General features: G+C 40.4%; 1 protein-coding gene across 1 annotated transcript; it reads left to right on the top strand.

Moving 5' to 3' along the window:
* The first annotated feature begins 294 nt into the window (after positions 1-294).
* On the top strand, positions 295-1,799 carry LOC113320168 (U-box domain-containing protein 11-like). The gene has a single exon (XM_026568106.1). It carries the CDS (start codon positions 645-647, stop codon positions 1,566-1,568), a length of 924 nt encoding a protein of 307 aa, XP_026423891.1. The 5' UTR covers positions 295-644; the 3' UTR covers positions 1,569-1,799.
* Positions 1,800-11,956: the final 10,157 nt, after the last annotated feature.

Here is an 11,956-nt window from a genome sequence, read left to right on the forward strand (position 1 = left end):
AGAGTGGGCTGCAATAAAGGTTTCTTTGTCTTTTGTTTTAAGTAGAAATAACCTTAATGGTGGCCTGGCACTAATGGTATCGAATAATGCAGGAGGATATCTTGGAGCAAGGTGCAACTACATATCAGGAATATCAGGAAAGATGTAGAGGAGGAGGCAGCTTCTACGACGATCCAATGGTTACATCAACTCAACCATCCTGAAGTTCAGTTGGAGAGTGACAATGAGAAAGTCATGAAAGCTATAAGAAACAAGTTGATTACAGCGAAAAACTTATCACAAAGGTTGCATGCAGACAACGATACAAACAATCTATGTATTAAAGGGGTAAACTCTATAAGTATAATCCCTCTTTTGGAAAACTTCTATCCGGTTTGCAACAAATCTATAACTATTGGGATGAAAATGCAGCTTCTCCTCTTTTGGAAAGTATGTGTAATATGGCTGATTCTAGACTTGTATGCGACAGGGTGAGCCCTGTTTTATCTATTAAAAAAAGTAGAGATACAATAAACATTACATAAACATTCAACTCTAGAAACCAGATAACAGAGACAAACAAAACCCTAGCGTCTTTAAATACTTCTTCTTTCAAGCCCGTATTTTCTTTTCTCTCAGTCGTCTTTTTCTTTTTGTTTTCGGCGATGATGGAAGTGAAAACTCGAACAGTTCGATCACTTGTCAACAAATTAAGTTCCGTTTCAGAAAAATCCCAGATCGAATCAATCTGTGAACTTCGATTAATGTCTAAACACGATCCAGAAAGTCGTTCATTAATAGCAGAATCAGGTGCTTTACCAATCCTAACAGAAACCTTATTTTCATCATCAGAAATTGCACAGGAAAATGCAGTTGCAACTCTTTTAAACATCTCAATTTCAAATAGAGATATTCTAATGTCTACGCGAGGTCTTCTGGATGCTCTTTCTCATCTTCTTCGTCTTCCTTCTGCTACTGCATCATCTATTCAAACAGCATCTGCAACTCTTTATAGTCTTTTAGTTGTTGATCAATACCGTCCGATTATCGGTGCTAAACGTGATATTGTTTTTGCTCTAATTGATATTATTAAGAATCCTAATTCTCCTCCTAGATCAATCAAAGATGCGTTAAAAGCTTTGTTCGGGATCTCTCTTTACCCATTGAATCGTTCTACTATGATTGATCTTGGTGTCATACCTGCTCTGTTTGCGTTGATTGTCAAAGATGGTAGAATTGGTATTGTTGAAGACGCGACAGCTGTGATTGCTCAAGTTGCTGGTTGCTATGAAAGTGGTGATGAATTCAAAAGGGTATCTGGAATTGGGGTTTTAATGGATTTATTAGATTTCTCCACCGGTTGTAGTTCTAGAACTAGAGAGAATTCTATATCTGCTTTACTGAATTTGATTCAAAGTTGTGATGAGGTTATGACTCTTGAGATTAAAAAAGTTTGTTCTTCAGCTGCTTTAGATGGAGTTACTGATATTGTTGAAAATGGAAGTTCGAAAGCTAAAAGTAAAGCTTCTTCATTGTTAACGATTTTGGATAAAGGAGGATATCAAGATCTATATGAGATACAGGAATGAAGCTCTTACCGGTTTGATTTCCTTTTTTTTTTACTGAAATCATTCTTATTAATTTTTCATTTGTTGTATAATATTTTCATCAAAATTAAGCATGTATACATATAATCAGGCTCTGTGTTAATTTTTTTTTCTTCTGAAACATATTACAGAACATCCTAATAAATCTATCTATGAATTTGCTTGTTCTTGTGTGAGGGGATTTGGGAATTTTAGTAACATTTGTACTTCAATCCAAAAATATGGGCATCTCTTTCGTTTCTTTCCCTCGTTAGTTATTTTGTTTTTGGCCGGACTGGAAAATAGGATTGAGCTGAATTGGTCATTCTTAGACTTAATAGCTCCACTACCGTTTTCGACGTGCTGTGGGATGAGATTCTAAGCTGCCATTGAGGATTTTTACCACCGCACGGAAGCTGGTTTCAAAGCAGGAAGTGTAAAGCTCTGCGGCAACTAAAGGGTTAGGTAGCCTGAGAAGGCATACTTCTTAATGATTCTTCAATGTGACGGTCTATTTTGGCATTTAATGGCGCCACCAGTTGGATAAACATATGGTTTGTCGATCCATAGTCAATGTTGCAAAGTCTACATTCATCCTTCACTTTTCATACCACTGAAAATGAAATCATGAAGCGTAGAAATGGTTGCCAAATTTCGGATTTGTTTATCTTTCAAGTTAGCCCAATATGGGATTAATGAGTTTACCTAACATAGGTTACCTAACAAAAAGATTAATCATATATGCCCAAAAAAAAAAAATGAATTAGCTAGGGATGTTGGAAATGTTGTCATATTAGGCGACCTGTAATGAACCGGCGGATATGGTAGCAGTTAGCCAAATATCATCAGATCCACCGTAGTTTTTTTTTTTTTTAATCTCTGATGTAGTTAACGAAGAGAAAACTGGTGTAAGCGTATCAGTTCAACGTTTCTCTGAACGAAGATTTTCTTCTGTTGCGTAAAAAAAGAACAAGAAAAACTAAAAGATTAATTAGAGATGTATAATCTCATTACCGAGATCTATAGTCACTGTTACACATATTTTTGTCATACATATTGCGTGTTTCTGGTCAACCGTGTTTCCACGAAACTACACATGAATTCAAAACAAATTGCAGTCAGCCGTTTTCATCGTTTTATTATTCTTCTTTTCTTCCACTGGTAACTTAAATATGATTTAAGATGCATCTAGTTGGAAGTTTGGACTAGCTGAGCTTGAGGGTGTATATGATATTTGGCGGCTTTGCGTTGGGTGTATGGAAAGAAGAAACTACTAGTAGGGGAAGAGCAAACTAGTTGGGTGTTTATCGGTTATATTTTTGGGCAAAGGCAATAGTGAAACAGAAGGGCTTACGGCAGGGGTGGTGGTAGCAGCGTGGGAACCGCGGACCCAGAGGTTGCTGTATTTATTTTAGGAAAAATTGCAAAACAGTCATACTATTAAGACCCGATTTACAAAGTAGTCATATTGTTACAAACTATTAACAAAATGGTCATACTTTCGCTAAATAGAGAGTTAAGTGGTGACTCACAGTTAAATATGATAATGAAATTACCTACATATTTTTTCTATTTATCCTTTCATACATAACTTCAAATTCTACCTTCATTATAGTTTTTTTTTATGGTGGTGCTATTTGTAAGTGGTGGTGCCGCCGCTTACATATCGTTACATCGCATTCAAGTTCGTTAGAACGCATTCTGGATCGTTGGAACGCATTCAGGATCGTTACACCGCATTCACCCAAAGGGTTCATCGCTTCCCCTCCGGGGATTAGTGAAGATTCTTAAGCTTCCACCACCACCACCACCGCTTCGTCACCACCACATCAACCAATTTATTAAATGAATGGGTATTTTGGAGGAGGGTATTATGGAAAAAGTTAACACTGTTTTATTCAAAAATGTTAAATCGGATGAAAGTGTGACCATTTTGTAATCGAAATACAAAAGTATGATCATTTTGGGAACGTGTGAACACAAAAATAACGATGCATCTTTATGTTCACAAACAATGTTCGCATTGCATATAGAATCATTACGAGAGGTGAAACACATATAAAACAATACGTGTGCAATGCTTATCAGACTCTGAGCCTTCGGGCTCGTCATCGTGTAGTCATGGGAGGATCAATTAAACCAAAGGTTGTGAACACAAAAATAACGATGCATCTTTATGTTCACAAACAATGTTCGCAATGCACATAGAATCATTACGAGAGGTGAAATACATATAAAACAATACGGGTGCAACGCTTATCAGACTCTGAGCCTTCGGGCTCGTCATCGTCTAGTCATGGGAGGATAAACTAAACCATGCATTCGACTAAGGCATAAAAATGAAACAGAAGATAAAGTGCAGAACGTAAATGAGACAATGATTTACGTGGTTCAGCACTAAGGCCTACATCCACGGGGGTTGGAGTTTCACTATGTATTGAAGAGTTACAACGATAGTCAAATGACTTTGTGTGAATTACGAAGCTAAAGGGAGAAATGGAATCCATACTTACTTTTCTTATTTCTTTCTCCTAAGATCTCCTATACTTTCTAAAAACTGGTCGACTCCTCTTCTCTTAGTGGAGAGGGGTATTTATAGGGATGATACATGGGGTCCACTATTAGAGATAGTTGCAATCTTATCTTCTTGATCTCTGTGCTAATCCCGCTGGTATCTTCGTTCTTGACCGAAGACTTCAATGGTCATATGTAGTTGCGATGGGTTGCCTCTTTCTCTTCCACAGGCTGATTGACACGTACCCTATGCTTAGGGTATTTAATGATGGTGGTTGGGACGGTCCGCACGCGTCAGACAGGTGTCGGATGCCCTTGTCCCATCGTCGTCAGTGAGACCAATCCTCACCATTGATCCTGTATCTTCCTCGAGATGGGATAAAGAAGATCTTTGGGTGCTCTTCAGTACTTCGCGGTGGCTCGTTCTTTCGATGCTCCCCGATTCTTAGCCATTAGATCAGTTCGACGATGACTATTTGTAAATGACAGATGCCCCTTGGGTGTTAATACGTGGCATCGTGCCTTCATGTCTCAAGCTGTGCGTCCTCCACGTGTAACTCCTTAGACACGTGGCGAGTGATGAATTATGTGTATACAATTTACCCATTTTCTTCTAATTTGGGTGTCGGTCAAAGTTAGAAGAAAACTATCTTTTCATATTCTTCACCTCTCCTCAATAACTTTTCCTAGATTTTAGGGCACGTTTCCCACTACTAGAAATAACTCCTTCTTGAATCACGGGACGGTTTCAGTTTCTTGCATGCTATAAATAGGGGATAAGATGATATTGAAATAAATTTTATTCTCTCTTCATTCTCTTGTCAGTTCATTCTCTGAACTTTTTCCTCTTTCTTCTTTTCTCCTTTGTTCTTTAGCCATTAACTCTTGCTGGTGCTGTTCAGAATCCCAAACATCTGAAGTCTTCAGTTATTGCTATTCATCAGGTGTTAGCGGATCATTCCCATCCCTTTGTTGATATTTCTGATTCAGGTATGGAGCTCTTCCGACTCTTACTTGCTTTCGATCAATCTTCTTTTTCTGCTACTGTTCTTAGGTTTCGTGATGAAGAACAAATATACGAAAGTATATATACTTGTCCCTGTTCTTTATCATAAAACCTAAGGATTCTTCGTTGATTATTTGAAGCTAGTTTTTGATGGTTATGACCAGATTAGGGTTCCTCGATTTTGTGAGTTTTAGGGTTTCTAGATTTTACTGGGTTGCTTATCTCCGTGTTTCTGATGATGTTTCTAGCGAATGAAATAAGTCTTCAAAGCTTCGTTTTGTGAATTTCATTACTTTCTTTGTTCTTTTTGTTTGTAGACATGGCTGATCGTCATCGGTTTCCATATCAGACTCCACAGTCGAGCCCTTATAGATCTCCTTCATCCAAAAGTCCTGATGTATCTCCGCCGAAGGGTGGTTCACCTAGGTCTTCCCAGCCAGATCATCGAGCTCAGAAAACTTCATCTGCGTCTGGTCCTCGAGTTTCGTCTGCTAAGAGGGGGGATCTGCCGAGGAGTTTTCAGGGTTCCCGATATGTTGTCAATCGTCCTTCTGTATCTCAACGTGCTGAACCGACGAATGCGCCGTTTCCTTCTCCTCAACGTGATGAGCCGCTAGAGGTACAGCCTCTTCATTCTGTTGCTCCTACTACGAAGCCTTCTCAGAAGTCTACGGTCCTACCATCTGTTGCTCCAGTGAAGGGGAAATCTGCCAAAGGTGTTGTACCGAAGGTTGACCCTTCGAGAAATCTGCCAAATAAGAGGAAGCTTTGAATATGAGTCCCCCGAAAAGGCTACCGTATGATAAAGATGATGATTCTGATGCTGCCCAAGTTATACGAAGCGTCTCGGTTAGTAAAAAGAAGGTTACTTTTATACACATAGATCTCGGGGCGTTCAAGGCAAAATATGAGCTCGACGCTTTCGACGTTAAGTTTTATGCTCCCGATGACGATCTCACTTATGATTTGATTAAGAATTATAAGTACGACGACTTTCATCTTTTGAAAACCGTGGGGGCCTTCGAGGCTGGCCTTATGTTGCCCCTGTATAAGTCGGATGACTCCTTTTATTACGACGTCTTGGCTTATCGTGAGGGATATACTCCTCATACTCATTGTCGTTCGGTGGTACAGTTGTCTGGGAATTACCTTCGATCGCTTAAGGAGTGCTACCTTCGGAGTAAGGGGGAGACGATGATGACCTGCTACGTTACCGACCCAGCTGAGAGAAATTGGTATACTCTTGAGAACTTCAATGCTTCCTTCGGTGACTACGTTAATAGTAGGAATCTTAAACCATGGAGCGTTGGTCTTCGTGATATTCCTGCTTCCCAGGGTGAGGTTCGTCTCCTGAGTCAGGTGAGTGGCTCGAAGCTCCGATACATCCCTGGTACTGAAGGAAATTCTCAACGAAAACTTTTTCCATCTCGTAAGCGGCTCAAGCGTGATCACGATTATGAGTGGAACGCCACCGTTATTGAGATCATAGGTCCTTGGCTTATGGTTGGGTACCTGGTCAGCATGGATGGCATCCTGTTGCTAGTAGTCAGCCTTGTGATAGTGCTCCAGCTCGTTATGGTAACTTCTGCCCTTGGCAGTTAAATTTTGATAGTATGGACTTTGATTATGCCTTCGATGCTGCTGATATAGACGAAGAGGAAAGTTCCGATGCTACCCTTCCTTCGAAGAGTACCGCTGCTGCCAGGGTATGATTCCTCGTGTAGTATGTGTACTTGCCCATTTTCTTCTTAGTTTGAGATTTGATCAAAGTATGGAGAAAATTATCTTCGTGATAATACCGTATTATGTTTCTAGGTAGCAAAGAAGAAAAAGATAGGCCCGATCCAGTCTTCTACTGCTGCCGTCGAGGAGACAGATGTTCCCAATGAGGTTACCATCCCTGTGAACGATGAGTACGTCGAAGAAGAAGAGGAAGTTTCCGATGCCTCTCCCCAAAATCACGAGGATGGTGAAAATATTGGTGATGGAGCTACTGGAGAGATTGCCTCTGGTGGTCAAGGAGATATTCCTGCTAGTGATCATAAATTTTCTCCCTCCCCAAATCAAGAGAATAAAAGTGTTGATATTCAATCGACAATCCTCGCTGGGTCAGCTCAGGAGTTCTCTTTTGGCAAGATCTATTCCTCTGGTGGGAAAGTTGATATTGGAGCTGCCATGGGGATAGCTTCGGATTTTTCTCTGCTCTTCCCAAACGATGAGTGGGATGTCCTCGGTGAAACTGGTGATGAGAAAGCCGCTGACATGGAAGAAAGCTTCGATGGTGAGGACACCGAGACCCTTGCCATCAAAGAGGTCGAGGCCAAGAGAAATTCTGATGGCCAAAGGAACGTTGTGGATGGTGGGGCTTCCACTGATGTATCTTTAGAGGGGTTTGAGAGGGCGTTGATGCATGATGGTGATGATGCCACGCTTGAGTGGTTAATGAAGAAGAATTTAATGTTTGTGCCTAACCCTGCTCCGGTGGTCCCTGGTGAGAAGAGTTCTGACGCTTTCACTCGTCAGAAAATGCAATTGACATCCCATGACGAAGTTGCGGAAATCTGGGAGAAGGATTTGAGATCTAAGTCCACTAGTATTTTGGTTGATCCACCATCTTCCATTGCTGACATGATGGCGATAGCCTATGGGTATCAGTACGGTTCTCCTCAGCAGCGTATTCTTGAGGTTAGTCATTGGGAATCCCTTTAGGCTGAATGATGTGTTGGTAAGTTATCGGGAATTTCTCTATAGTTAATATTTGTTTGTTATTAATGCAGATGATGAGGAGTGAACATTTCAACCATACTCTGTACCAATTTTTCAAGGCGAAGGCTCTTAAGCTGGAGGCAAAGCTTCGTCATAGAGAAAATGAGTTTAATTCTACTGAGGCCTCATAGCTGCTAAAGATAAGGACATATCTGAGTTAAACGATAGGCTGAAAGGGAAAGAGCAGCTGGGTGCATCCGAGGAGAAGCTTCATATGGAACTTTCTCTGGTTCTTAGTGAGTTGGAGAAGGTTCATAGTGAGGCTGCGTCTTCCAAAGGTTCGTATCTTTCTCTATTACTCCTCTTATCCCCTCTCTTTCGTCTTCTTAGTGTACTGTCTGAGTCTCCCGGCCCTATCTTCAGCGGTCGATATCAGAGAGTTTACGTGGCTTCAGAATGAAAGGATCCACCAAGCTTCTCGGATTAGGGAATTAGTGGAGAAAATTAAAAATGAGGCTGATGAGTGGAATGCCCGGGCCGGCGAGCACAACGATTTGATGGCTCAGTACCGACAACGACGAGAGCAGATGGTTGATATACAGAATCGTTATAACGCTGATCGCCGTCAGTTTGATGGTGCTTTATTGTGGACTCGTGAAAATCTAAGTGAGGCACGTGAGGCTATCTATCGTTTGGAAACCAAGGTGGCAAACTTGTAAGGGGAACTGCGTCAAGCTCGTTTGTCTCATGGTCCTGAAGCTTGGGATTATATACAACGGCTCGTTCGGGAGAGGGACGATGCCAGAGCTGAGGCCCATGCCCTTAGTAATGCCTTAGCCGCTTCTCGAGCCGATGTTGCTGGTAGGCTCTTAAATATGTGTGAAAATTAAGCGCAATAAAAACGGGCCTACAGTAATACCGCAAGTGCACGGTCGTCAGTTGTAGCTCGTGCAAGTACGGGTCGATCCACAGAGACTGGGAGTGTTTTGGAGTTTTCTAGCTATTTTGGGCTCCTAAATTGTTGTTGGTTAACTATGAAGCCTTTTGGGCTTTGGGCTTAGGATACCTTTGGATTATAGGCTTGTTTGACAATGAAGTGAACTGAGCTTGGGCTCAGTTGGTCTTGAAGTGCACTAGGCTTGGCCTTTGAAGTGCACTGGGCTTTGAGTGTCAATGGGCTTCTAGATTAACCCAAGACTGAACTGGGCTTTGTAATGAATCTGGGCCTTAGCTTGAGCTAGGCTTCTGAGCTATGGACTAGGCTTTAGCCAAGCAAGAGAACAAATGGGCTTTTAAGTGACAGAACTTGAAACTGAAGTAACAAAAGTGTTGTGAGAAGGTGACAGTGAACACATCAAAAGCAAAACAATGAACAAAAGCAAACAGAACAAAAGTATTATGAGAAGGTGACAGAACAATGAAACTAAACAAAGAACAAAAGCAAAACAAAATGGAACAAAGTGAAAGTGAGAAGGTGACAGTGAAAGTGATAAAATGTGAAACAATGAACAAGTAAACTAAAACAGCAAAGAAACTACTAGGTGATGACAGTGACTGGAAAAGTGACAGTGACACAAAGAATGACAAAGAGATAAACCAAGGCCTAAGCCAAGGGCAATGGAGATGAGAAATTAAGTTAATAGTGAAGTAGAAACAGTGAGACAAAATGGTAATAGGGCAGTGGCACTGAGGTTTTTGATTTCACCTCAAACTTATGCTAATCAATCTTCAATGTGACTCAAATTTCCGCCTCTTGTTCTTCCTATGGGATATCCTAATTACATCTAAAATACTTACCAAAGTACTAATTGTCTGATTAAAGTACAACTAGTCTAAGGGCTTAGCAACAACTGTGCATGACCTGCAGAACCATTAGTCACAAGGCTAGCCTAACTAAGTGCTTAAATTATGATTATCCTGCACAATTTCAGACCACAAAACTCTTCTCTACATATCAGTTAACTAGCATTCACATGAAGCTTCATCTTTTTCCTCAGCAAGGTGACAAACTAAAACATGGTAAAACTGAAATTAAAAGAAAACAACAACAATAACCTCACAGTAACAGTTAACAGTGGATAAAACAAGAGCAAAATATGAACAACACAAAGATTGGAGAGACTGGCTAATCCAGCTCTCCCAAAATCAGACCAAATGACACTGGTTATTCCAGCATCTAGATAAACATGAACAGGAGCTTGATATAAAATGTAACAATCACACACTCAAATTAAATACATGTTGGAGTTCAGAACAGCTAAAATTAACAATGCATTTGAATTGAGAATCATGGAATTGAAAAGATTGAAACCCTCAAAGCTACAGTTCATAACAAAACTAAACTATTCTACTGATGCTCTGGTTAATCCAGGCATATCTACAACACCCACACACCCCTCTATTTATACCCAGAAACCCAATTAGGGTTCATACACTATTTCTCCCCAAATCCCAAAATCAGTAAAGTTAGGGTTTTGAAATATCACCAAATTTGATGGGATAACTGCTCCATCTCGTCGACCCACTCTTCTTCTGCCTCTCCTGGTCCATCTCCATGCTTCAATTGCTTCTATAGACTCACCTATTTTATCAATTTCTCACCTAGGGTTTCAGTGAGATGAGAGATGAGAAATTGATGAAATAGATGGCTAGAGAGATAGGGGAAATGATGGTTTTCGGTAGGTGATAGCCATGATGGCTTTTGGTGGGGGTTGTGGTGGTTGAGGCAGTGGAGTTGGCGGATTTGGTGGTGAAGGTGAGGCTGTTGCAGACGGAGTGTAGAAGATGGAGTCGATGGAGAAGAGATTAGGTGCTGTTTGGTTCAGGGTATAGGTGTTTGGTACTCAGGTGCTGAGCAGGTGGAGAGAATCTTGATGATCAGCGAAGATAAAGCGTTGGATGCAAAGATGATGGATTAATCCAACGACGAGATGGAAGGAAGCGAGGAGCGACCGTTGATGGCGAAAGTAAAAAAAAACAACGGAAACTGACGGGCTCAAGATGAAGTTAGGTGCTGTATGTGTTTAGACAGGAGCTTAGACTTCGATGCATGACGATGACTCTACGTAGGATGCTGAGATGATCCAATCTGACGGTTGAAGATGAAGGGGGTATGGATATTGGAATGGGTTTGGGTGAGGGTTTTGGGCCTTGGGTATGCCAAGCCCATATCTTCTTTAAGAACAATTCTTCCTCTTCAAATCCACTTCTAGCCTTTTGGTCTTGTGCACAACATTCTTCGCGGGCTTCCTTTGTAACTCCTACCCGACTTTCATTAACTTTCTTCTCTTTTCGCTCCGAATTCATCCAAACTTTATTTACAACCTAAAAATGCAAAATTAATTAATAAAAATATTTATTCTTGAAAACAAAGAAATACAGAATAGGGATAAAATGTAGAATTAATGCACAAGAGATAGTTAAATGCCAAGAAAAATATAGAATATGCACTGTTTTAAGCACTCATCAAATACCCCCAAACTGAATTTTACTTGTCCTCAGTAAAACAAAACTAAGGAAATCCTACCTATACCACTGTCGCTGGTCTCTCGAATGCATTTAGCGTAGTGCACTAAGCCTTTTAAACCACTAAGTTCCCTAGTGGACGAGTGAAGTCTCGTGAAGGTTTGCTTAGAACGTACCTACAAAGTTCTAGGTCAAAATATAAGCTCAGATTCCATCAAATGTGACATGTGCAAGTCAGTTTAAGCTCACAGCAAAATGGAGATGTCAATCTAGCTATCAAAGGCACAATCCTAACACTGATAACAAAAAAAAGACATGTGATAAGAGTGTAAAGTGTATCTACACATGTGTCTAGAATGACCTGAAGTTATGACTACTAATCACCAAGAGATAGTTTTTAGGCTAAGAACCGAATTCTAAGCCAAGCTAGCTGTCCGGCTTTACGAGAATTGTGAATGTTCACCCAATGAGTTGGTGATATTTCAGTTTACCCGCGTTATACATCGATGGCTGCACCCTCCTTGCTTATTACAAGACTATTTACAACAAAAAGATGACTCTTTACATGACTCTTATTTACATTGATTACTCTCTTTTATTTTTGGAACAAGAGAGAATATTGTCTTTAACATGACAAAACATGGAATAAATACTTGATTGAATATTTTTTTTTTTTTGATATAATTTATTTTTTTTTTGA

The sequence above is a fragment of the Papaver somniferum genome, chromosome 11 (genome assembly GCF_003573695.1).
Source record: "Papaver somniferum cultivar HN1 chromosome 11, ASM357369v1, whole genome shotgun sequence".
Classification (NCBI taxonomy): domain Eukaryota; kingdom Viridiplantae; phylum Streptophyta; class Magnoliopsida; order Ranunculales; family Papaveraceae; genus Papaver; species Papaver somniferum.